The sequence below is a fragment of the Oncorhynchus masou genome, chromosome 12, assembly GCF_036934945.1.
Source record: "Oncorhynchus masou masou isolate Uvic2021 chromosome 12, UVic_Omas_1.1, whole genome shotgun sequence".
NCBI classification, from domain to species: Eukaryota; Metazoa; Chordata; class Actinopteri; order Salmoniformes; family Salmonidae; genus Oncorhynchus; species Oncorhynchus masou.
Window position 1 is genome coordinate 74223656 of NC_088223.1, and position 25780 is coordinate 74249435.

Here is a 25780-nt window from a genome sequence, read left to right on the forward strand (position 1 = left end):
GTGTGTGTGAATTAAAGGGTCTGTCTAGCTCAGTAGTCTGCATATTAGTTGCAGTAGTTGGCACATCTCTCCAATCTCTGATTGTTCTAGGTGTCTTTTGCCAGAGGTTACCTCAGCATATGTAGGCTAATGATCTGAATGATACATGGTGTGGACTGCATCATGTGGTGTACTTCTCTGAAGGACAGTGTTCTGTCCGACCCTGGAGTAGTGGCCAGAGCTGTTTTGTGATGGGCCAGGTCCAGTAGAGCTGTGTTGTGATGGGCCTGGTCTAGTAGAGCTGTGTAGAGTTGTGATGGGACGGGTCTAGTCGTGCTGTCCTGAGGCGGGTCTGGTCTGGTAAATCTGTGCTGGGCCCGGTCTAGTAGAGCTGTGCTCCGTCTAAGCCATGCCTGGCTCTTTTCTCCTGGGGTTGGTGGAGGTACTGTTGTTTCAGAACGTGGGGCAGGAGAACTCTGTTGCTGGGGTGATGGGTGTGTGGATCCCTGCCAAGTGTTGCATCTTTTAGGTCCTTGGCAAAGGTTCTGATACTGTCCTGATCAAGACGTACATTATCATATAAGTGTTGACATGTCAGAGTGGGGTGGTGAGCCGTTCTGACGTTGAGCAGTGAGGCACAGTCCACAGTGATCTGTTGATTTATTTTGTCGATCAACTTTCCTGGGAAGTCTTTTCTTGGTAGGAGGGTGGACACAACTATATTGGTTGTAGGGAACATAGCCTGTGCCAGTTCTGCCACTCTTCTCACTGCCCCAGATACATTTTCACCTTTAGCATGAAGGTCGTTTGTGCCAGTGTGGATGATGATGTTGTCAGGTGTGTCAATCTTGGTCTGACTGAGTAGCTGCATTGCACTCTCAGCTGTAGGACACCAGAACTTATACACCTTGTGTCTAGGGAATAATCTTTCCTGGACTAAGAACTTCCCATTTGAATCAATTAGGATTGCAGTTGTGGGTGATTTTCTGGGTGGCGCAGACTGGGAGGCTGGTAAGTTGACCTGGGCTGGAGCAGATTGGGAGGCTGGTAGGTTGACCTGGGCTGGAGCAGACTGGGAGGCTGGTAGGCTGACCTGGGCTGGAGCAGACTGAGAGGCTGGTAGGCTGACCTGGGCTGGAGCAGATTGGGAGGCTGGTAGGTTGACCTGGGCTGGAGCAGATTGGGAGGCTGGTAAATTGACCTGGGTTGGAGCAGACTGGGATGCTGGTAAGTTGACCTGGGCTGGAGCAGACTGGGATGCTGGTAAGTTGACCTGGGCTGGAGCAGACTGGGATGCTGGTAAGTTGACCTGGGCTGGAGCAGACTGGGATGCTGGTAGGTTGACCTGGGCTGGAGCAGACTGGGAGGCTGGTAGGTTGACCTGGGCTGGAGCAGTGTCATCAGGCTGTGTGGTGAAGGCCATGCTGGTCTCAGGTTCTGATTGTGTTATGCCAAGCTGGTGGACATGTTCTCTAGATACAGAGGACACAATGACTCGCTGCCGGTTGAGGGTGTCAATGTACCTCTCTTTTTGTTCTAGCTCCTTTCTTGTTGTGCTCAGATGGTCTCTGAGGTCATCATTTGTCTGACTCAGCTTGTCCATTCTGCTTTCTAATTTAGCAATAGATGCTCTGCTCTCCTCCCTGAACTGTTTCATCTCTTCTTTGAGTTTCTGGATAGTGTCCTCCTCTTGAAGCTTGTTCTCTCTGAGTTCTATGACCTCTGCTTCGACTAGAGAGAGGGTGTCGTGGAAACGTTGCATAGCAGGTGTTCTTATTGAAATTGACATGTCCTTGACTCTGTCTGCTGCAGGTGAGGTAGGTAGAGGGACATTGAGGGCTTCCTGCTGGGTCACAGAGACCATTGGGGTCTGCTTTTCTCCATCTCCCTCCTTGACTTTTTCCTCAGTTTCTGAGATGATTTCAGCATCTGCTTTTAGGGCAGCAAACCTATTCTCAAAAGCTTGGAGGCTTGAATCATCGCCTTGTATCAATACAGTTCCATTATTATATAAGTTTACTGTTTGATATGTGTTTCTCTGGTCAGCTTCTTCAAAAATGCTGATCTGACATCCTTGGCTGATGCCCCTCTTTTTTGAGAAAGGAAAATGTTTGCAAATAACCTTTTTCCATATGTTCCCTCGATTGGTATTAAAAATTAAATTTGCTCTTGTTTTGTAACTGGTAAGATCTGCAAACAGGCATTCATGGTTCTGTCCCATCAACAAACCTTTGAAACTTTTCTTAGCTTTCTCTGTTTGGATGTCTGGTGGGTAAACAATTTCCATAGCAACGCTGGTGATGTTTGCTACAATGTTGCAATAGAAGCAATGTTTCTTGTATTATGGTCTCTTGTTTCTTTAGAGGACTGTTTCACTTTGTTGTCCTTTTTCTTTTCCTTTTTCTTCTGTCCTTATTTTGTCCTTATTTTGTCTTCCTTTCTTCTGTTCTTTTTGTTATTCTTTGATAGCTTGCTAGCTTCTTCCAGGAGAGTCCCTAGCAACTGCTTAGCAACAAGTAAACAATTCAGCTAGCAATTCAGCTAGCTAAGATAACTGTACAATTTTATGAAAAATAGTTACTTTTTCAAAAGCCTGTCTTTTTGGTTTGTTGCTTGTTTTGTCTTCTATTGAGTCTTGCGGTTTTCTTTTGATTTTTTCGATGTACTTCACTCTAAAAAACCATTTAAATCTCAATATATACAGGAGCTCATTTTTCAGCAGCTGCTCAATTTGGAACTTCGGAACTCTCTCTCTCTCTCTCAACCTCCCTCTCTCTCTCTCTCTCTCAACCTCCCTCTCTCTCAACCTCTCTCTCTCTCTCTCTCTCAACCTCCCTCTCTCTCAACCTCTCTCTCTCAACCTCCTCTCTCTCACTCTCTCAACCTCCCTCTCTCGCGCTCTCTCAACCTCTCTCTCTCGCGCTCTCTCAACCTCCTCCTCTCGCTCTCTCTCAACCTCCCTCTCTCTCAATCTCTCTCTCTCAACCTCCCTCTCTCTCTCTCTCTCAACCTCCCTCTCTCTCTCACTCTCTCAACCTCCCTCTCTCTCTCACTCTCTCAACCTCCCTCTCTCTCTCACTCTCTCAACCTCCCTCCCTCGCTCTCTCTCAACCTCCCTCTCTCGCTCTCTCTCAACCTCTCTCTCGCTCTCTCTCAACCTCCCTCTCTCTCTCTCTCAACCTCCCTCTCTCGCTCTCTCTCAACCTCCCTCTCGCTCTCTCTCAACTCTCCTCTCTCGCTCTCTCTCAACCTCCCGCTCTCGCTCTCTCTTCAACCTCCCGCTCTCGCTCTCTCTCAACCTCCCCTCCTCTCTCTCAACCTCCCTCTCTCTCAACCTCCCTCTCTCTCAACCGCCCTCTCTCTCTCAACCTCCCTCTCTCTCTCAACCTCCCTCTCTCTCTCAACCTCCCTCTCTCTCTCAACCTCCCTCTCTCTCTCAACCTCTCTCTCTCTCTCAACCTCCCTCTCTCTCTCAACCTCCCTCTCTCTCTCAACCTCCCTCTCTCTCTCAACCTCCCTCTCTCTCTCTCAACTCTCTCTCTCACTCTCTCAACTCTCTCTCTCAACCTCCCTCTCTCTCTCAACCTCTCTCAACCTCTCTCTCAACCTCTCTCTCTCAACCTCCCTCTCTCAACCTCCCTCTCTCTCAACCTCCCTCTCTCAACCTCCCTCTCTCAACCTCTCTCTCAACCTCCCTCTCTCAACCTCCCTCTCTCAACCTCCCTCTCTCAACCTCCCTCTCTCTCAACCTCTCCCTCTCTCAACCCCTCTCCCTCTCTCAACCCCTCTCCCTCTCTCAACCCCCTCTCTCAACCTCCCTCTCTCAACCTCCCTCTCTCTCTCTCAACCTACCTCTCTCTCTCTCTCAACCTACCTCTCTCTCAACCTCCCTCTCAACCTCTCAACCTCCCTCTCTCTCTCTCAACCTCCCCTCCTCTCTCTCAACCTCCCTCTCCTCTCTCAACCTCTCTCCCTCTCTCAACCTCCTCTCTCAACCTCCCTCTCTCTCTCTCAACCTCCTCCTCTCTCAACCTCCTCTCTCCCTCTCTCTCTCTCAACCTCTCTCTCTCTCAACCTCCCTCTCTCTCAACCTCCCTCTCTCTCTCAACCTCCCTCTCTCTCTCTCTCAACCTCCCTCTCAACCTCTCTCTCAACTCTCAACCTCTCTCTCTCTCAACCTCTCTCTCTCTCTCTCAACCTCCCTCTCTCTCTCTCTCAACCTCTCTCTCTCTCTCTCAACCTCCCTCTCTCTCTCTCTCTCTCTCAACCTCCCTCCCTCTCTCTCTCTCTCAACCTTAACCTCTCTCCCTCTCTCAACCTCTCTCCCTCTCTCAACCTCTCTCCCTCTCTCAACCTCCCTCCTCTCTCCCTCTCTCAACCTCTCTCCCTCTCTCAACCCTCCCTCTCCTCTCTCAACCTCTCTCCCAACCTCTCTCCCTCTCTCAACCTCTCTCCCTCTCTTAACCTCCCACTCTTGACCTCCCTCTCTCTCTCTCTCAACCTCCTCTCTCAACCTCTCTCTCAACCTCTCTCTCTCTCAACCTCTCTCTCAACCTCTCTCTCTCAACCTCTCTCTCAACCTCTCTCTCTCAACCTCTCCTCTCTCTCAACCTCTCTCTCTCTCAACCTCTCTCTCAACCTCTCTCTCAACCTCTCTCCTCTCTCTCAACCTCTCTCTCAACCTCTCTCAACCTCTCTCTCTCTCAACTCTCTCTCAACCTCTCAACCTCTCTCTCAACTCTCTCTCAACCTCTCTCTCTCTCAACCCTCTCTCAACCTCTCTCTCTCAACCCTCTCCTCTCTCAACTCTCTCAACCTCTCTCTCTCAACCTCTCAACCTCTCTCTCAACCTCTCAACCTCTCTCTCTCTCAACCTCTCTCAACTCTCTCTCAACCTCTCTCTCTCAACCTCTCTCAACCCTCTCTCAACCTCTCAACCTCTCTCTCAACCTCTCAACCTCTCTCTCTCAACCTCTCTCAACCTCAACCTCTCTCAACCTCCTCTCTCAACCTCTCTCTCAACCTCTCTCTCTCAACCTCTCTCTCTCTCAACCTCCCTCTCTCTCAACCTCCCTCTCTCAACAACCTCCCTCTCTCAACCTCCTCTCTCTCTCAACCTCTCCTCTCTCTCAACCTACTCTCTCTCTCTCAACCTACCTCTCTCTCAACCTACCTCAATCTCTCAATCTCCTCTCTCAACCTCCCTCTCTCAACCTCCCTCTCTCAACCTCCCTCTCTCAACCTCCCTCTCAACCTCCTCAACCTCCTCTCTCAACCTCTCTCTCTCTCAACCTCCCTCTCTCTCTCAACCTCCCTCTCTCAACTCTCTCTCTCAACCTCTCTCTCTCTCAACCTCTCTCTCAACCTCTCCTCTCTCAACTCTCTCAACCTCTCTCAACCTCCCTCTCTCTCAACCTCCTCTCTCTCAACCTACCTCTCTCTCAACCTACCTCTCTCAACCTACCTCTCTCTCAACCTACCTCTCTCTCTCAACCTACCTCTCTCAACCTCTCTCTCTCAACCTCCCTCTCTCAACCTCCCTCTCTCAACCTCCCTCTCAACCTCCCTCTCTCAACCTCCCTCTCTCAACCTCCTCTCTCAACCTCCCTCTCAACCTCTCTCTCAACCTCCTCTCTCAACCTCCCTCTCTCAACCTCCTCTCTCTCAACCTCTCTCTCAACCTCCCTCTCTCTCTCTCAACCTCTCTCAACTCTCTCTCTCTCAACCTCTCTCAACCCTCTCTCTCAACCTCTCTCTCAACCTCTCCCTCTCTCAACCTCTCTCTCTCAACCTACCCTCTCTCTCTCAACCTACCTCTCTCTCAACCTCCCTCTCTCTCTCAACCTCTCTCAACCTCCCTCTCTCTCTCAACCTCTCTCAACCTCCCTCTCTCTCTCAACCTCCCTCTCCCTCTCTCAACCTCCCTCTCCCTCTCTCAACCTCCCTCTCTCAACCTCCCTCTCTCAACCTCAACCTCCCTCTCTCAACCTCCTCTCTCAACCTCCCTCTCTCAACCTCCTCTCTCAACCTCCTCTCTCAACCTCCCTCTCTCTCAACCTCCTCTCTCAACCTCCCTCTCTCAACCTCCTCTCTCAACCTCCCTCTCTCAACCTACCTCAACCTCTCTCAACCTCCTCTCTCAACCTCTCTCTCTCTCAACCTACCTCCTCTCAACCTACCTCTCTCTCTCTCAACCTACCTCTCTCTCTATCAACCTACCTCTCTCTCTCTCAACCTACTCTCTCTCTCTCTCAACCTACCTCTCTCAACCTCCCTCTCTCTTCTCTCAACCTACCTCTCTCAAACCTCTCTCAACCTACCTCTCTCTCTCTCAACCTCAACCTCTCTCTCAACTCTCTCTCTCTCTCTCAACCTACCTCTCTCTCTCTCTCTCTCTCAACCTACCTCTCCTCTCTCTCAACCTACCTCTCTCTCTCTCTCTCAAACCTCTCTCTCTCTCTCAACCTACTCTCTCTCTCTCTCTCTCTCTCAACCTACCTCTCTCTCTCTCTCTCTCTCTCAACCTACCTCTCTCTCTCAACCTACTCTCTCTCTCTCTCTCTCAACCTACCTCTCTCTCAACCTCCCTCTCTCTCTCTCAACCTCCCTCTCTCTCAACCTCTCTCTCAACCTCCTCTCTCAACCTCTCTCTCTCTCTCAACCTCTCTCTCTCTCAACCTCTCAACCTCCCTCTCTCTCAACCCCTCTCTCTCAACCTCTCTCTCTCTCAACCTCCCCTCTCTCAACCTCTCTCTCTCTCAACCCCTCTCTCTCAACCTCTCTCCTCTCTCTCAACTCCCTCCTCTCAACCTCTCTCTCTCTCTCAACCTCTCTCTCTCTCAACCTCTCTCAACCTCCCTCTCAACCTCTCTCTCAACTCTCTCAACCTCTCTCAACTCTCTCAACCTCCCTCTCTCTCTCAACCTCCTCTCTCTCTCAACCTCCTCAACCTCTCTCTCTCTCAACTCAACCTCTCTCAACCCTCTCTCTCTCAACCTCCCCTCTCTCTCAACCTCCCTCTCTCTCAACCTCTCTCTCTCAACCTCTCTCTCTCTCAACCTCTCTCTCTCTCTCAACCTACTCTCTCTCTCTCTCAACCTCCCTCTCTCAACCTCCTCTCTCAATCTCCTCTCTCAACCTCCCTCTCTCAACCTCCCTCTCTCAACCTCCTCTCTCAACCTCCCTCTCTCAACCTCCTCAACCTCTCTCAACCCTCTCTCAACCTCCCTCTCTCTCAACCTCCCTCTCTCTCAACCTCCCTCTCTCTCTCAACCTCCCTCTCTCAACCCTCTCTCTCTCAACCTCCCTCTCTCAACCTCTCTCTCTCTCTCAACCTCCTCTCTCTCTCAACCTACCTCCTCTCTCTCTCAACCTCCTCTCTCTCTCAACCTCTCTCTCTCAACCTCCTCTCTCTCTCAACCTCTCTCTCTCTCTCAACCTCCCTCTCTCAACCTCCCTCTCTCAACCTCCCTCTCTCAACCTCCCTCTCTCAACCTCCCTCTCTCAACCTCCCTCTCTCAACCTCCCTCTCTCAACCTCCCTCTCTCAACCTCCCTCTCTCTCTCAACCTCCCTCTCTCTCTCAACCTCCCTCTCTCTCTCAACCTCCCTCTCTCTCTCAACCTCCCTCTCTCTCTCAACCTCCTCTCTCAACCTCTCTCTCAACTCTCAACCTCTCTCTCTCAACCTCCTCTCTCTCAACCTCCTCTCTCTCAACCTACTCTCTCTCAACCTCTCTCTCTCTCAACCTCTCTCTCTCTCTCAACCTCCTCTCTCTCTCTCAACCTCTCCCTCTCTCAACCTCTCCCTCTCTCTCAACCTCCCTCTCTCTCTCAACCTCCCTCTCTCAATCTCCCCTCTCAACCTCTCCCTCTCTCAACCTCCCTCTCTCAACCTCCCTCTCTCAACCTCTCTCTCAACCTCCCTCTCTCAACCTCCCTCTCTCAACCTCCCTCTCTCAACCTCCTCTCTCAACCTCCTCTCTCAACCTCCTCTCTCTCAACCTCCCTCTCTCAACCTACCCTCTCTCTCTCTCAACCTCTCCTCAACTCAACCTCCTCTCTCTCAACCTACCTCTCTCTCTCAACCTCCCTCTCTCTCTCAACCTCCCAACCTCAACCTCCCTCTCTCTCTCAACCTCCCTCCTCTCTCAACCTCCTCTCTCAACCTCCCCCTCTCTCTCAACCTCCTCTCTCAACCTCAACCTCTCTCTCTCTCAACCTCCCTCTCTCTCTCTCAACCTCCCTCTCTCTCTCTCAACCTCCCTCTCTCTCTCAACCTCCCTCTCTCTCTCAACCTCCCTCTCTCTCTCAACCTCCCTCTCTCTCTCAACCTCTCTCTCTCCCTCTCTCAACCTCTCTCTCTCCCTCTCTCAACCTCTCTCTCCCTCTCTCAACATCTCTCTCTCCCTCTCTCAACATCTCTCTCTCCCTCTCTCAACCTCACTCTCTCCTCTCTCTCAACCTCCCTCTCTCTCTCAACCTCCCTCTCTCTCTCTCAACCTCTCTCTCCCTCTCTCTCTCTCAACCTCTCTCTCTCTCAACCTCCCTCTCTCTCTCAACCTCCCTCTCTCTCTCTCTCAACCTCTCTCTCTACCTCTCTCTCTCCCTCTCTCAACATCTCTCTCTCCCTCTCTCAACATCTCTCTCTCCCTCTCTCAACATCTCTCTCTCCCTCTCTCAACATCTCTCCCTCTCTCAACCTCTCTCCCTCTCTCAACCTCTCTCCCTCTCTCAACCTCTCTCCCTCTCTCCCTCTCTCAACCTCTCTCCCTCTCTCAACATCCCTCTCTCCCTCTCTCAACATCCCTCTCTCAACCTCCTCTCTCTCTCAACCTCCCTCTCTCTCTCAACCTCTCCCTCTCTCTCAACCTCTCCCTCTCTCTCAACCTCTCCCTCTCTCTCAACCTCTCCCTCTCTCTCAACCTCTCTCTCTCTCAACCTCCTCTCTCTCTCAACCTCTCCCTCCTCTCTCTCTCTCCCTCTCTCTCAACCTCCTCTCTCTCTCTCAACCTCTCTCTCTCTCTCAACTCCCTCTCTCTCTCTCCCCTCTCTCAACTCTCTCAACCTCCCTCTCTCTCTCAACCTCCTCTCTCTCAACCTCCCTCTCTCTCTCAACCTCCCTCCCTCTCTCAACCTCTCCTCTCTCAACCTCTCTCAACTCTCTCTCTCTCAACCTCTCTCTCTCAACCTCTCTCTCAACTCTCTCTCTCTCAACCTCTCTCTCAACCTCTCTCAACCTCTCTCAACCTCTCTCAACCTCTCTCTCAACCTCTCTCTCAACCTCTCTCTCTCAACCTCCTCTCTCAACCTCCCTCTCTCAACCTCCCTCTCTCAACCTCCCTCTCTCAACCTCCCTCTCTCAACCTCCCTCTCTCAACCTCCCTCTCTCAACCTCTCTCTCTCAACCTCCCTCTCTCTCTCTCAACCTCTCTCTCTCTCTCAACCTCCTCTCTCTCTCTCTCTCTCTCTCAATCTCTCTCTCTCTCAACCTCCCTCTCTCTCAACCTCCCTCTCTCAACCTCCCTCTCTCTCAACCTCTCTCTCTCAACCTCTCTCTCTCAACCTCTCTCTCTCAACCTCTCTCTCTCAACCTCCCTCTCTCTCTCAACCTCAATGCTTAGCTATGAAATGCCAAATCACATTTACTCCTGAGGTGCTGACCTGTAGCACCCTGTTCAACCACTGGGATTATTATTTGACCCTGGTCAAATGTTTAAACATCTTCAAGAACGATCTGGTCTTAATGGCCATCTGCTGATGTACAAGGGCTTATAAATACATTTGATTGATTTATTTATTGAAAACAGTGATACATGCCATCTGAGAATGACAGGATTTGACAGGATTTGTTTGCACAGAAGTCAGTGTGGAAAACTTGTTCTTTATCCAATGTTGATTTTGAATGATGCAAATTATTTTTGTATTACCACTGTGAGATTGTGCTGGTTGGTGGAGCTCCTGGTGGAGAGGGAGAGTGGAGAGTCAATGCAGGATTCTGCCAACCACGATGCTACAGTATATTCCTGGAGTATCTCTCCTGTGCTAACAAGTGAGACAATGCTGACCTCTACTTGACGTGGAGAAGTATTACATCAACATTCATCATCACATACCAATCAGAGGGGATAAGTTACCAAGCTACTTCTGAGACACTATAACAGGATTCAGATGGTTCTTGTCCTCTTCCAGTGCTTGCAGATCTGTCCGTGCATCATTATCCATCTGTGTGTGTATGCATCGTGATTCCTGTGTGTGTGAGTGAATCATGATCTGTTTGTGTGTGTATCGTGATTTTAGTGTGTGTGTTCCATTATCGAGCAAGCCACACCACAACAGTGGAGCTCTGGGCTCCCCGGTGGTATTGCAGCACCTTCTGTGTGTGTTTCGCCTCCGCCTGCACTGGGAGGGAGCCATTGAGCCAAGCTCAGATAATACACCTCTCCTTTCACCATATGGAGATGCACTCAATAGAGGTTAGGAGTCAGCAGAGGTGGGAATTAGGCATTATGTATAACGGGTTTATGATGTAATATACATTGGGTAATAGTGCAGATGTGACTGGTGGAAATACCTCTCATGCTATCCATGCAGATTTGGTGTTTAATTTGCGAAAAACATTTTGATATAAAGGCATTGGATTAGGTTAGACGATTTGTATTACTCGCTGCTCCCCTCCTATTCTCAGTTTAGAATGGATGCTGAATATTTTTGCACAGAGTCAACAGAAACCAATATCAGATTTTCTAAGGAGAAATGCTTAGTAAAGCCCACCAGAAAAAAACAGGCTAACTTGCCAACTATTAACACAGGGTCGAGCTGTGCTGACAAGAAGAGACAACATAGCTAAAAATAATAATAGCATCCTCACCACATATAGCCTATTCCACCAGCATACACCAGAGTTCGACCGATAAATTAGGGCCGATTTCAAGTTTTCATAACAGTAATCGGCATCTTGGACGCCTATTATGGCCGATTACATTGCAATCCACGAGGAAACTGCATGGCAGGCTGACCACCTGTTACGCGAGTGCAGCAAGGAGCCAAGGTAAGTTGCTATCTTGCTAGCATTAAACTTATCTTATAAAAAACTATCAAGCTTAACATAATCACTAGTTAATATCATCAACTATGTGTAGTTACTAGGTTAACCAGCTTGTCCCACATTGCATATAATCAATGCGGTGCCTGTTAATTTATCATCAAACCACAGCCTACTTCGCCAAATGGGTGATTTAACAAAAGCACAATCGTTGCACGAATGTACCTAACCATAAACATCAATGCCTTTCTTAAAATTAATACACAGAAGTATATTTTTTTAAACCTGCAAATTTAGTTCAAATAAATGCATGTTAGCAGGCAATATTAACTAGGGAAATTGTGTCACTTCTCTTGCGTTCATTGCAGGCAGAGTCAGGGTATATGCAACAGTTTGGGCCGCCTGGCACGTTGAAACTAATTTGCCAGAATTTTACATAATTATGACATAACATTGAAGGTTGTGCAATGTAACAGCAATATTTAGACTTATGGATGCCACCCGTTAGATAAAATATGGAACGGTTCCATATTTCACTGAAAAAATAAATGTTTTGTGTTTGAAATGACATTTTTATTATATTATAATTAAGTCTATGATTTGATAGAGCAGTCTGACTGAGCGGTGGTAGGCAGCAGCAGGCTCATAAGCATTCATTCAAACTTTACTGTGTTTGCCAGCAGCTCTTAGCAATACTTGAAGCACAGCGCTGTTTATGACTTCAAGCCTATCAACTCCTGAGATTAGGATTAGCCCATGTTTAGCCCAGGTCCGCTAACTGCTACCTTGTTTAGCCCCGGCCTACTAGCTGTTAGCTTGTTAGCACAGGCCTGCTAACCGTCTGAATCGCCTCGTCCCAAACACTCACTGGACCCATATTTACTCTCTTTCTCTTTTCGATTTTTAATTTGTTTATACCTTCCGGTAACCTGCCTCACCCAATGTGATACGGAATCGCTATTATTTTTAATTTTTAGAACACACTCAAGAACCTCCAGAAGCTAACTAGCTAACTAGCTACAAGCTATTTAGTCATTGTTAGTTTTTTTAACCTGGATAACACTCACCAAATCCAGCTTCCCTGCCCCCTGGACACTGATCACTTGGCTACATAGCTGATGCATGCTGGACTGTCCATTAATCACGGAACCTCATTCTGCTTGTTTACGTTTTATCTGTCGGCCCCGTTGCCTAGTCAACGCCATTTTACCTGCTGTTGTTGTGCTAGCTGATGTGCTAGCTGTTGTTGTCTCACCTACTGTTTTAGCTAGCTTTCCCAATTCAACACCTGTGATTACTGTATGCCTCGCTGTATGTCTCTCTCAAATGTCAATATGCCTTGTATACTGTTGTTCAGGTTAGTTATCATTGTTTAAGTTCACAATGGAGCGCCTAGTTCCACTCTTCATACCCCTGATACCTCCTTTGTCCCACCTCCCACACATGCGGTGACCTCACCCGTTACAACTAGCATGTCCAGAGATACAACCTCTCTCATCATCACCCAGTGCCTGGGCTTACCTCCGCTGTACCCGCACCCCACCATACCCCTGTCTGCGCATTATGCCCTGAATATATTCTACCATGCCCAGAAACCTGCTCCTCTTATTCTCTGTCCCCAATGCTCTAGGCGACCAGTTTTGATAGCCTTTAGCCGCACCCTCATACTACTCCTTCTCTGTTCCGCGGGTGATGTGGAGGTAAACCCTGTCTGTGTCATGTACATGTGTCGTCAGCTTGCGCCCATTAGGCCCCTTCCTCTGGGCTATAACACTCGGCCTCTGTGTATGTGTGTTGGTGGACTCTGTTCTGATTGGGTACGCACAGTGCCAGCTCATGTACTGGAATCAATGTGGCAGGCAGCGGGCTGGAACCTCCCGGAGAGGGTCAGGAAAGGATTTGGCTCCACGTCTGGCCTGGCCCCATGCCCACCACCTCAATGGTCTGCTCTGCTCTTTTTCTCTCTGACTCACTCTGCACTTCTCTGCTCTTCTCTCCTCTAACCTCTCCCTCTTCCCCACTCCTCTCCCCTTCTCTAACCCCTCCCTCTTCCCCGCTCCTCTCCCCTCTCCCTCTTCCCCACTCCTCTCCCCTTCTCTAACCCCTCCCTCTTCCCCTCTCCTCTCCCCTTTTTAACCTCTCCCTCTTCCCCACTCCTCTCCCCTTCTCTAACCCCTCCCTCTTCCCCGCTCCTCTCCCCTTCTCTAACCTCTCCATCTTCCCCTCTCCTCTCCAAACGGCCTCCAGTGGAGTGTTTGATTTCCTCTGCTAGGCGCTCACCACTCAGTCTTTCCTTTTGTTCTCGCTTTCTCTCATCTATAGTGCATTACTCAAGAAGTTGCCAATGAAAAACTAGAAACAACCTCCTTTCAATATCATTAGGATTGGCTACATTATGAGCTAAGTCAAACATGTCTTTCTGGCCTATGCTCAAGTCAGACACACACACCAGGGCTCCAGACTGTGATAATTTAGTTGTATTTTGTGGCCCTTTTACTTGGCTGTTGCAAGTCATGTTTAATTGGTCGCTTCGGTGTGAGCTGCACATTCTACATGGTCACTTCACTCCAAATGTCCTATTTTTTTTAGGAGGCTCTAACCATGATTTGGTCAAACAGTAAAGTGCGTTTTCTTCATGATCATGGCTCTAGTGTGGCCATTTTGATCGCATGTGCTCCTAAATATTTAGCTGTGCAAAATGTTTTTTTGCCCAGATAATAATTGTTGTAAAGGTTATGCTTTGCTGTATCGCTATTTCTGAGTATCCTAGAGAAAAAAGTGAGTAACCATGTCATGAGCCGTTCTTAAACTACTTGTGGGCCATTAACACCTTGTTAAGTCATGTTACCTCATTATCTAGCAAGTTAACAACCTTGTAACTTTACCAGTATATTCTTTCTAGCGCAGGCGTTTCGCTAGCGGAACCCCTCGACAACATTCCGCTGAAAAGGCAGCACGTGAAATTCAAAAATATTTTTTAGAAATATGTAACTTTCACACATTAACAAGTCCAATACAGCAAATAAAATATCAACTTCTACCCATCGTGTCCGAATTAAAAAAAAAAAAAAACAATTATGTTGGATCACCGCCAAGTCAAAAAAACAGCCATTTCTCCAGCCAAAGATAGGAGTCACAAAAAGCTGAAATATAGATAAAATGAATCACTAACCTTTAATGATCTTCATAGGACATCATGTTACACAATACATGTATGTTTTGTTCGATAATGTGCATATTTATATCCAAAAATCTCAGTTTACATTAGCGCGTTACGTGCAGTAATGACTTGATTCCAAAACATCCGGCAATTTTGCAGAAATACTCATAATAAGCATTGATAAAAGATACAAGTGTTATTCACAAAATTAAAGATACACTTCTCCTTAATGCAACTGCTGTGTCAGATTTTTTTTTTTTACTTTACGGATAAAGCATAATCTGAGAAGGGCGCTCAGAGCCCAATCCAGCCAGAGAAATATCCGCCATTTTGGAGTCAACAGACGTTAGAAATAACACTATAAATATTAATTTACCTTTGATGATCTTCATCAGAAGGCACTCCCAGGAATCCCATTTCGACAATAACTGACTGATTTGTTCCATAAAGTCCATCATTTATATCCAAATAGCCACTTGTTTGCGTGTTCAGCCCAGTAATCCATCTCCATGAGGCGTGAGCACTTCGTCCAGACAAAAACTCTAAAAGTTCCGTTACAGGTCGTAGAAACAAGTCAAACGATGTATGGAATCAATCTTTAGGATGATTTTAACACAAAACATCAATAATGTTCCAACGAGAGAATTCCTATGTCTGTAGAAAAACACTGGAACGAGAGCTAACTCTGTCGGGAGTGTGCGTCACGAGCCTGAGACAATCTGCCAGACCACTGACTCAAACAGGTCTCATGAGCCCCTCCTTTATAATAGAATCCTCATTTAAGTTTCTAAAGACGGTTGACATCTAGTGGAAGCCGTAGGAAGTGCATCTTGACTCCATAGACACTGTGTATTCGGTAGGCCAAGCTTTGAAAAACGACAAACCTCAGATGTCCCACTTCCTAGTTGAATTTTTCTCAGGTTTTTGCCTGCCATATGAGTTCTGTTATACTCACAGACATCATTCAAACAGTTTTAGAAACTCCAGAGTGTTTTCTATCCAATAGGAGGCAGTTCACTCTGGGCACGCTATTCATCCAAAAGTGAAAATGCTCCCAAACATTTGGGGGCACAGAAAGAATGGAAAAGGAATAGCTTCTTCAGGAGTTCAATGATCATAAAGTAGTTCACCAACTACTTTGCAGACAGAGTTCAGTGTGTCAAATCGGAGGGCATGTTGTCCTGTCCTCTGGCAGTCTCTATGCCACAGGGTTCAATTCTCGGGCCGACTCTTGTCTTTGTATATATCAATGATGTTGCTCTTGCTGCGGGCGATTCCCTGATCCACCTCTACGCAGTCGACACCATTCTGTATACTTCCGGCCATTCCTTGGACACTGTGCTATCTAACCTCCAAACGAGCTTCAACGCCATACAACACTCCTTCCGTGGTCTCAACTGCTCTTAAATGCTAGTGAAACCAAATGCATGCTTTTCAACCGTTCGCTGCCTGCACCAGCATGCCCGACGAGCATCACCACCCTGGATGGTTCCGACCTAGAATATTTGGACACCTATAAGTACCTAGGTGTCTGGCTAGACTGTACACTCTCCTTCCAGACTCATATCAAACATCTCCAATCTAAAATCAAATCAAGAGTCGGCTTTCTATTCCGCAACAAAGCCTCCTTCACTCACGCCGCCAAACTTACCCTAGTAAAACTGACTATCCTACCGATCCTCGACTTCGGCGATGTCATCTACAAAATAGCCTCCAACACTCTACTCAGCAAACTGGATGCAGTTTATCACAGTGCCATCCGTTTTGTCACTAAAGCACCTTATACCACCCACCACTGCGACTTGTATGCTCTAGTCGGCTGGCCCTCGCTACATATTCGTCGCCAGACCCACTGGCTCCAGGTCATCTACAAGTCCATGCTAGGTAAAGCTCCGCCTTATCTCAGTTCCCTGGTCACGATGGCAACACCCATCCGTAGCACGCGCTCCAGCAGGTGTATCTCACTGATCATCCCTAAAGCCAACACCTCATTTGGCCGCCTTTCGTTCCAGTACTCTGCTGCCTGTGACTGGAACGAATTGCAAAAATCCCTGAAGTTGGAGACTTATCTCCCTCACCAACTTCAAACATGTGCTATCTGAGCAGCTAACCAATCGCTGCAGCTGTACATAGTCTATTGGTAAATAGCCCACCGTTTTTCACCTACCTCATCCCCACACTGTTTTTATTTATTTACTTTTCTGCTCTTTTGCACACCAGTATCTCTACCTGTACATGACCATCTGATCATTTATCACTCCAGTGCTAATCTGCAAAATTGTAATTATTCGCCTACCTCCTCATGCCTTTTGCACACAATGTATATAGACTCCCCTTTTTTGTACTGTGTTATTGACTTGTTAATTGGTTACTCCATGTGTAACTCTGTGTTGTCTGTTCACACTGCTAAGCTTTATCTTGGCCAGGTCGCAGTTGCAAATGAGAACTTGTTCTCAACTAGCCTACCTGGTTAAATAAAGGTGAAATAAAAAAATAAAATAAAAAAGGATTACAATACTAATGTGCCTATTAGAACATCCAATAGTCAAAGGTATATGAAATACAAATGGTATAGCGAGAAATAACCAACGCGACATAATTCATATAATAACTACAACCTCAAACTTCGAAACTGGGAATATTGAACCACCAGCTTTCATATGTTCTGAGCAAGGAACTTAAACGTTAGCTTTTTTTTTTACATGTCACATATTGCACTTAAACTTTCGTCTCCAACACTGTGTTTTTGCATTATTTACAACAAATTGAGCATGTATCATTATTTATTTGAGACTAAATAGATTATATTAAGTTAAAATAAAAGGGTTCATTCAGTGTTGTTGTAATTGTCATTATTACAAATATATATATATATATAAATTGGCCGATTAATCGGTATATACTTTTTTTGGACCTCCAATAAATCTGTCTTGGTGTTGAAAAATCATAATCGGTCGACCTCTAGAATACACCACATTAAACAAAGAGGTGGAGTCAAATGACCACTGTCTTCATGAACTGTGTCATCAGAAAAGACTAAGACTGGGTTATACACTCGAAACAACACCACTGTTTTCATTGCAATATCAATATAGTGTATCACAACCAAGGTTGGAACCTTATCTTCCACCACAGCACACCAGACGGTCCAACATTTTAGGAAAACATAGCAGCACCACAGTGCTCTGCTAAGTGTCTGATTACCTGGATTGTGCCAAAGTCCACATTCTCGTAGTGGAAGTGGGCGCACTCAGCCAGCATGGGGAAGTGGCCTTTGGTGAAGGACAGTCTGAAATACAGAGACGGACTGTGGTTAGGATGAAGGCCTTAGGCCTAGAGGTCTGATAGATAATGAAGAGAGTAAAGGAAGAGGGAGAGTGGAGAAGAAGAAAACATAGTACAAGAGAGGGGAGTTGAAATAGGGCAAAAATAGATTAAATCCAGTAGAAAGGGCAAAATTGAAGGAGAGTGGGAGAGAGACTGAGAGAGGGACATGTGTGAGGGTCACAGATAACAAGAGTGAGGAAGAGACAGAAAGAGATGTAGAGCGATATCTGAAGAGAGAAAAAGGTTGCAAGAGAGAACAGGGTGGGAGCCGGAAGAAAGAGAGCAAAATGGAGAGAAAAAGGATGATCGATAGAGAGAGATGTGTGGTAGATGTGAGGAGTTAAGGCGGTATCAGAAGGCCGATAGCAGGGTAAGTCTACTCAGTCAGATGGTTCACTCACTTCTTGACGTTCTTGACCTTCATGCTGGCCGTGCTGCTGCAGGAGCGCAAGAGGGGCTCGGCGCTCAGCACGGGGACCTCGGCACTTCGCGCCTGCATGTTGGAAAGGAAACAGACACACTCGTCAATATAGGACCTGTGACTTCACCTCTGACAAACAACTCCATATGAGTTGACCTGCATGCGAGAGAAACCTAGGGACAGTGCAAACCAAACTAAATTTGTTCAAAGAAACAATTCCAGGATGTAGTGACTGTTGTCAAAGTAGCTACTTAATATTTTTGTATTTTTCATGTTAATTGGATAGAAACAGTGAAAGAGTGGAAGAAAAGTTAGGAGAGTGTATTAGAAGGGCAGTCGGTTGGATTCAAACCTACCAAAGGCAAGACCACTCCAGGCCCCGACTAGCTACGTTTGACACAACATGGTAAAGTCTGACCCCTGACAGAGTCTAATCTGTGACCAAGTGAGGTTAAAACGTACTTGACAACATTACAGCAAGTCATCCTGTGTGGCTAAAGTCAACAAGGGAATACAGAAACACCAAGCTAACAGAGAGAGAGAGAGACCTAAAGAGCAGGAACCCAGACTTAAAAGAAATTGGAAATACAGACATTGTCATCCTACAAGAAACATGGTATAGAGACCACTGGTTGCTCTCTAGGTTACAGAGAGCTGGTAGTCCCATCCACCAAACTACCAGGTGTGAAACAGGGAAGAGACCCAACTCACTATTAAATTCATCAAAAAAGGAACATTTTAATTCTGTATAGAAATTAAGAAGGAAATTATCTCAACAGAGAAAAATGTCCTCATGTGTGCTACCTGTATATCCCCCCACTTTAACAATGACAGCTTCTCCATCCTAGAGGGGGAGATCAACCATTTCCAGGCCCTGAGACGTATTAGTCTGTGGCAACCTAAATGCCAGAACTGGACAGGAACCTGACACTCTCAGCACATATGGGGACAAACACCTACCTGGAGGTGACAGTATTCCCTCCAAGACACAACTATGACAAAACAACCACCAAAAATGGGTCACAGCTCTGTTGCACACTGGGTCTGCACATAGTCAATGGTAGGCTTCAAGGGGACTCCTATGGTAGGTACACCTACAGCTTAACCCTTGGCAGTAGTACTGTAGACTACTTTATCACGGACCTCAACCCAGAGTCTCTCAGAGAGTTCACAATCAGACCACTGACACCCCTATCAGATCACAGCAAAATCAGTCTACCCGAACAGAGCAATACTTAATCATGAGTCATCAAAGCCAAAAGAATCGCACAATATTAAGACATGCTATAGATGGAAGAATAGTAGTGTAGAAACCTACCAAAATAAAACAATTAGGCAACAAAACATTCAATCCCTTTAAGACAACTTCCTGGACAAAACATTTCACTGAAATAGTGAAGGTGTTAACCTTGCAGTATAAAGCCTAAACAGTATATTTGACCTTTCGGCTCCCCTATCAAATCTAAAAATGTCAAGCGGACAAGAAAATGAAAAACAATGACAAATGGTTTGATGGAGAATGCAAAAACTTAATCATAATCATTATTTTTTTTTTCTTAAATCTATCCAAACAAAATCATAAAGACCTAGAAAAAATGCATCAACACCTTCAGGTAGGCTAGTGGTTAGAGTGCTGGGCCAGTAACCGAAAGGTTGCTAGATAGAATCCCCGAACTGATAAGATAAAAATCTGTCGTTCTGCCCCTGAAAAAGGCAGTTAACCCACTGTAACTTGCCTAGTTAAATAAAGGTTCAATAAAAAAATAAAGGGTGAATCACTAAAACAATAAAGAAATACACTACAGAAAAAAAAGGAACATCACGTAAGAAATTAGCTCAACGTAATTGCGAATCCATAGAATCTAACCATTTCCGGGAAAATTGGAACACACTAAACAAACAACACCAAGAGTTATCTATCCAAATCAGAAATGTGAGGGTTAACCACTTCTCCAATCTTTTTGGCTGTAGAACAAACAGCAAAAACATGATGCCTCACGAGTGACAAACAAAGGCAAAGTCATCTCATGCTTTGATGATTTCAAAAAAGCTTTGGACTCAATTTGGCACGAGGGTCTGCAATACAAATTCTTGAAAAGTGGTGTTGGGGGGAAAACATACGACATTATAAAATCCATGTACACATAGTGTGCGGTTAAAATGGGCAAAAAAACATTTATTTCCACAGGGCCGTGGGCTGAGACAGAGATGTAACTTAAGCCCCACCCTCTTCAACATATATACAGTTGAAATCGAAGTATACATACACTTAGGTTGGAGTCATTAAAACCCGTTTTTCAACCACTCCACACATTTCTTGTTAACAAACTCTAGTTTTGGCAAGTCAGTTAGGACATCTACTTTGTGCATGACAAGTCATTTTCCAACAATTGTTTACAGACAGATTATTTCACTGACAATTCACTGCATCACAACTCCACTGGGTCAGACGTTTACATACACTAAGTTGACTGTGCCTTTAAACAGCTTGGAAAATTCCAGAAAATTGTGTCATGGCTTTAGAAGCTTCTGATAGGCTAATTGACATCATTTTAGTCAATTGGATGTGTACCTGTGGATGTATTTCAAGGCCTACCTTCAAACTCAGTGCCTCTTTGCTTGACATCATGAGAAAATTAAAAGAAATCAGCCAAGTCCTCAGGAAAAAAAAGTGTAGATCTCCACAGGTCCGGTTCATCCTTGGGAGCAATTTCCAAATGCCTGAAGGTACCACGTTCAACTGTACAAACAATAGTACGCAAGTATAAACACCATGGGACTACGCAGACGTCATACCGCTCAGGAAGGAGACGCATTCTGTCTCCTAGAGATGAACGTACTTTGGTGCGAAAAGTGCAAATCAATCCAACAACAACAGCAAAGGACCTTGTGAAGATGCTAGAGGAAACAGGTACAAAAGTATCTATATCCTCATTAAAACGAGTCCTATATCGACATAACCTGAAAGGCTGCTCAGCAAGGGAGAAGCCACTGCTCCAAAACCGCTATAAAAAAGTCAGCCTAAGGTTTGCAACTGCACATTGGGACAAAGATCGTACTTTTTGGAGAAATGTCCTCTGGTCTGATGAAACAAAAATAGAACTGTTTGGCCATACTGACCATCGTTATGTTTGGAGGAAAAAGGGGGAGGCTTGCAAGCCGAAGAACACCATCCCAACCGTGAAGCACAGGGGTGGCAGCATCATGTTGTAGGGGTGCTTTGCTGCAGGAGAGACTGGAGCACTTCACAAAATAGATGGCATCAGGAGGGAAATATGTGGATGGATTGAAGCAACATAAGACATCACTCAGGAAGTTAAAGCTTGGTCGCAAATGGGTCTTCCAAATGGATAATAACCCCAAGCATACTTCCAAAGTTGTGGCAAATTGGCTTAAGGATAACAAAGTCAAGGTATTGGAGTGGCCATCACAAAGCCCTGACCTCAATCCCATAGAAAATGTGTGGGCAGAATTTAAAAAGTGTGTGCGAGCAAGGAGGCCTACAAACCTGACTCAATTACACCAGCTCTGTCAGGAGGAATGGGCCAAAATTAACCCAACTTATTGTGGGAAGCTTGTGGAAGGCTACCCGAAATGTTTGACCCAAGTTAAACAATTTAACGGCAATGCTACCAAATACTAATTGAGTGTATGTAAACTTCTGACCCACTGGGAATGTGACAAAATAAATAAAAGATTCTCTCAACTAAAATAAAGTAGGGATCCTAACTGACCTAAGACATGTGAGTTAGGGACCTATGCTAAGACATTTTTACGAGGATTAAATGTCAGGAATTGTGAAAAACTGAGTTTCAATGTATTTGGCTAAGGTGTATGTAAACTTCTGACTTCAACTGTATCAACACATTGGCAAGAGCACTAGAACAGTCTGAAGCACCTGGCATCAACCTACTAGAATCTGAAGTTAAATGTCCAATGTTGGCTGATGATCTGGTACTTCTGTCCCCAACCAAGGAGGGACTACAGCAGCACCTAGATCTTCTGCACAGATTCTGTCAGACCTGGGCCCTGACAGTAAATAATGGTGTTCCAAAAAGGTCCAGTTGCCAGGACCACAAATACAAATTCCAATCTAGCCCTAGAGCACAAAATCCAGCAAAGAGCCATTCAATTCTACAACCACCTAAAAGTAAGCGATTCCCAAACCTTTCATAACAAAGCCACCACACCTACAGAGAGATGAATCTGGAGAAGAGTCTCCTAAGCAAGCTGGTCCTGGGGCTGTGTTCACAAACACAAACAGACCCCACAGAGCCCCAGGATAGCAACACAATTAGACCAAACCAAATCATGAGAAAACAAAAAGATAACTTGACACATTGGAAATAATTAACAAACAAACAGGAGCAAACTAGAATGCTATTTGGCCCCAAACAGAGAGTATACAGTGGCAGAATACCTGACCACTGACACGGTCCAAAAATTAAGACAAGCTTTGACAATATACAGACTTAGTGAACATGGCCTTGCCACTGAGAAAGGCTGCCGCTGGCAGACATGGCTCTAAAGAGAAGACAGGCTATGTGCACACTGCCCACAAAACAAGGTGGAAACTGAGCTGCACTTCCTAACCTCCTGCCCAATGTATCACCACATAGAGACACATATTTCCCTCAGATTACACAGACCCACAAAGAATTAAAAACCCAATCCAATTTTGATAAACTCCCATATCTACTGGGTGAAATATCAGTGTGCAATCACAGCAGCAAGATTTGTGACCTGTTGCCACAAGGGCAATCAGTGAAGAACAAACCCCATTGTAAATACAACCCATATTTATTTATTTTTCCTTTTGTAGTTTAACTATTTGCACATCATTACAACACTGTATAAAGACATAATGACATTATTATTTTGTGTACCGTTTACTGTTCATTTTTTATTTCACTTTTGTTTATCTATTTTACTTGCTGTGGCAATGTGAACATGTTTCCCAAGCCAATAAAGCCCATTGAGAGAGAAGAGAAAGTTTGGTCTTTTTCTAGCTGATTGCAGACAAAAACCGGGAAGGCGATAAGCAGATAAGCATGAGGCAATGAGTTTAGAGACAGGAGCCAGGTGGGCCGGTGTACAGATAGCATCATGTCAGGCCTGCAGTAGCTGTGAACGGGAATGTATAATCGCTTAGCCTGTGTGCCAGTCTCTTTCTATTCTTTCTGCTTTAGCCGACTCCAATGTTATTGCTGTTTGGCATCGAAAATGATTCTGCTTAAGCAAAAACAGAGTGACAAGCAGGCTATTAAGAACTACTCGGAGCAGACAAACACTGGTAGCGACCTCTTCAGTGCTTCCCCAAGGGGAGAGGCTTATCAAGTCTAGCTAATACATTCTCAGAGGTTCAGCTGTACCTATAAAATATTCAACTGTGTCTTGAAGAAGGCGAGGGCTCATCAAGACTTGCTAAATAAAGGAATACAGTGCAGGTGTTGCCAAATTTCACCTGGGTTGTTGGATATTATGCAGTCACCTATGTCAAATTAAGTGACGATGAATGGGAAGGATTCTGCTTATGTATTGCATTTAGGCGTTATCAACATATATTTATTGACTAACTACTGGTAAATTAGTTAGTCAATAACTTGCAGCATGTCCATTTATTCATGTAGGTCTATTTTTTTTTTAAATAAATTGTACTTTCATTTCACCACTGAAAACACATTCTCTTTTGCAATAAGACCAAACCAATGTTCTGTTAACAATGTGCCCTCAGTCAATCGTTGTGGCACGTCGAGAGCTTGGCAGACTTATTTATCGATTCATCCTCTGAATTGCAGGACACCACTGCCTGCCACGCATGTCGGCTCCTGCCATTTGGGCACACTGTGACAGCTAACGCCAACTAGCTTAGTAATTTGAACACTGCGACCCACTGTGACAGCTAACGCTAACTAGCTTAGTAATTTGAACACTGCGACCCACTGTGACAGCTAACGCTAATTAGCTTAGCATTTTTTTATCAAATCAAATTTTATTTGTCACATGCTTTCGTAAACAACAGTTGTAGACTAACAGTGAAATGCTTATTTATGGGCGCTTACCAGCAATGAAGAGAAAGAAAAAAAAGAAATTAAGGGCCCATAGGGTTCGTCAAAAGTAGAGCACTATATAGGGAATAGGGCGCCATTAGGGACCCAGTGTGTCTTCTCCACTGTATAATTTTTTTGTGGTTCCAAAGTGCGAGTGGTGGGGAACATGTCATGTTACCATGGAGACAGCCCCATTTCAGATAGCACCACTGATGCTGCTGAATGCAGCTGAAATAACTGAATTGAACTGCAGTTGAAATAACTGAATGAGTTTAGGTACCATATGATTAATGGAGACTTTGGTATATTATACATTGAGATAATTATACAAAAAAAATGGATTGCTTGAATATGACAAGGATTACATTAATTTATTAATATAATAATAATTTGATTAATATTGAATAAATCTGATTTTAAGTGGTTGGTTTAAACAATACAATGTCTTCATTACAATTATTCTTAAGTTTAGCCAACATATATAATTAATGTACATGCTATTAAGTGCTGATACATCCCCACTACATTTAAAGTTATTTTACATGATGTACAAGAGAGACAAAATCATAATTTCATGAATGGGAGCCAAGACTGGATGTTGTTCCAGCATTTCAGTTTCATATAATGACATTTCCCTAACAGTTAAGACAGTTCATTTAAGGAGACTGAGATAAGACTTTCCAGAGACAACGAGCCCCAACCAATCGAGTCTTTGAAATGACTAAATAATAAGAAGAGCCTGTCTACGGTCCAATATTATAACACAGTATTATTTTCTAAATAAGTGTCATTGTCACGTTCTTTTATGCTGTCATAACTCATTTTTCTGATTTTGTTTGTCTTTCAGGTTCTTGTTCATTGTTGAACTCAATGATGTCTGATTGTTATAGTTGATACACCAAAAAAAAGGGGGAGCCTTGTTATCTAAGAGGTTAATGTTTGATTAGCGTTAATACTGTTGGGATCGCTCGAAGCTAGGATGCATTGATGCGTTGTGTGTGTGTGTCATGGACGCTATATACTGTATGCGCATACAGTGCAATCGAAAGTATTCAGAGCCCTTTACCTTTTCCACATTGTCTTACGTTACAGCCTTATTTTAAAATTGATTAAATCTATATTTTTTCTCCTCAATCTACACACAACACCCCATAATGACAACGCGTTAACAGTATTTTACCATTTTCTGCAAATGTATATTTACAAAAAAACGTATTTTCATAAGTATTCAGACCCTTTGCTATGAGACTCGAAATTGAGCTCAGGTGCATCCTGTTTCCATTGATCATCCTTGAGATGTTTCTACAACGTTATTGGAGTCCACTTGTGGTATATTTCAATGATTTAGAAGAAAAAGAAACGCACACCTATTAAGACGAGGTGCTGGCTAGCGGAGTAGAAAACTTAAATAAAAAAGAGCCGCACTCTAGGAGCTCAGATGCAATAATTGAATTACCAACGTTCCAACAGCCAAGCTGTCTTCATCAGGGTATAATTATTATTTATTATTATTATTATACCCTGATGAAGACAGCTTGGCTGTCGAAACGTTGGTAATTCAATTATTGCATCTGAGTTCCTAGAGTGTGTGGCTCTCTTTTATTTTCAAAATTTCAATGATTGGACATGATTTGGAAAGGCACACACCTGTCTATTTAAATTCCCATGGTTGACAGTGCACGTCAGAGCAAGAACCAAACCATGAGGTCAAAGGAATTGTCCGAGAGCTCAGAGAGAAGATTGTGTCAAGGCACAGATCTGGGGAAGGACACCAAAAAAATGTATGCAGCCTTGAATGGCA

At 45.1% G+C, this 25780-nt stretch overlaps 1 protein-coding gene across 1 annotated transcript in view; it reads right to left on the minus strand.

Annotated features, from left to right (window-relative positions):
- Positions 1–25780, minus strand: part of LOC135550803 (rho GTPase-activating protein 32-like) — a 242205-nt gene that overhangs the window by 88714 nt on the left and 127711 nt on the right. The window contains exons 4-5 of the mRNA XM_064981925.1: positions 17910–18001; positions 17386–17470 (exon numbers count right to left, since the gene is read on the minus strand). Of these exons, the coding sequence (XP_064837997.1) occupies positions 17386–17470; positions 17910–18001 (177 nt within the window). The remainder of the gene's footprint in view (positions 1–17385; positions 17471–17909; positions 18002–25780) is intronic.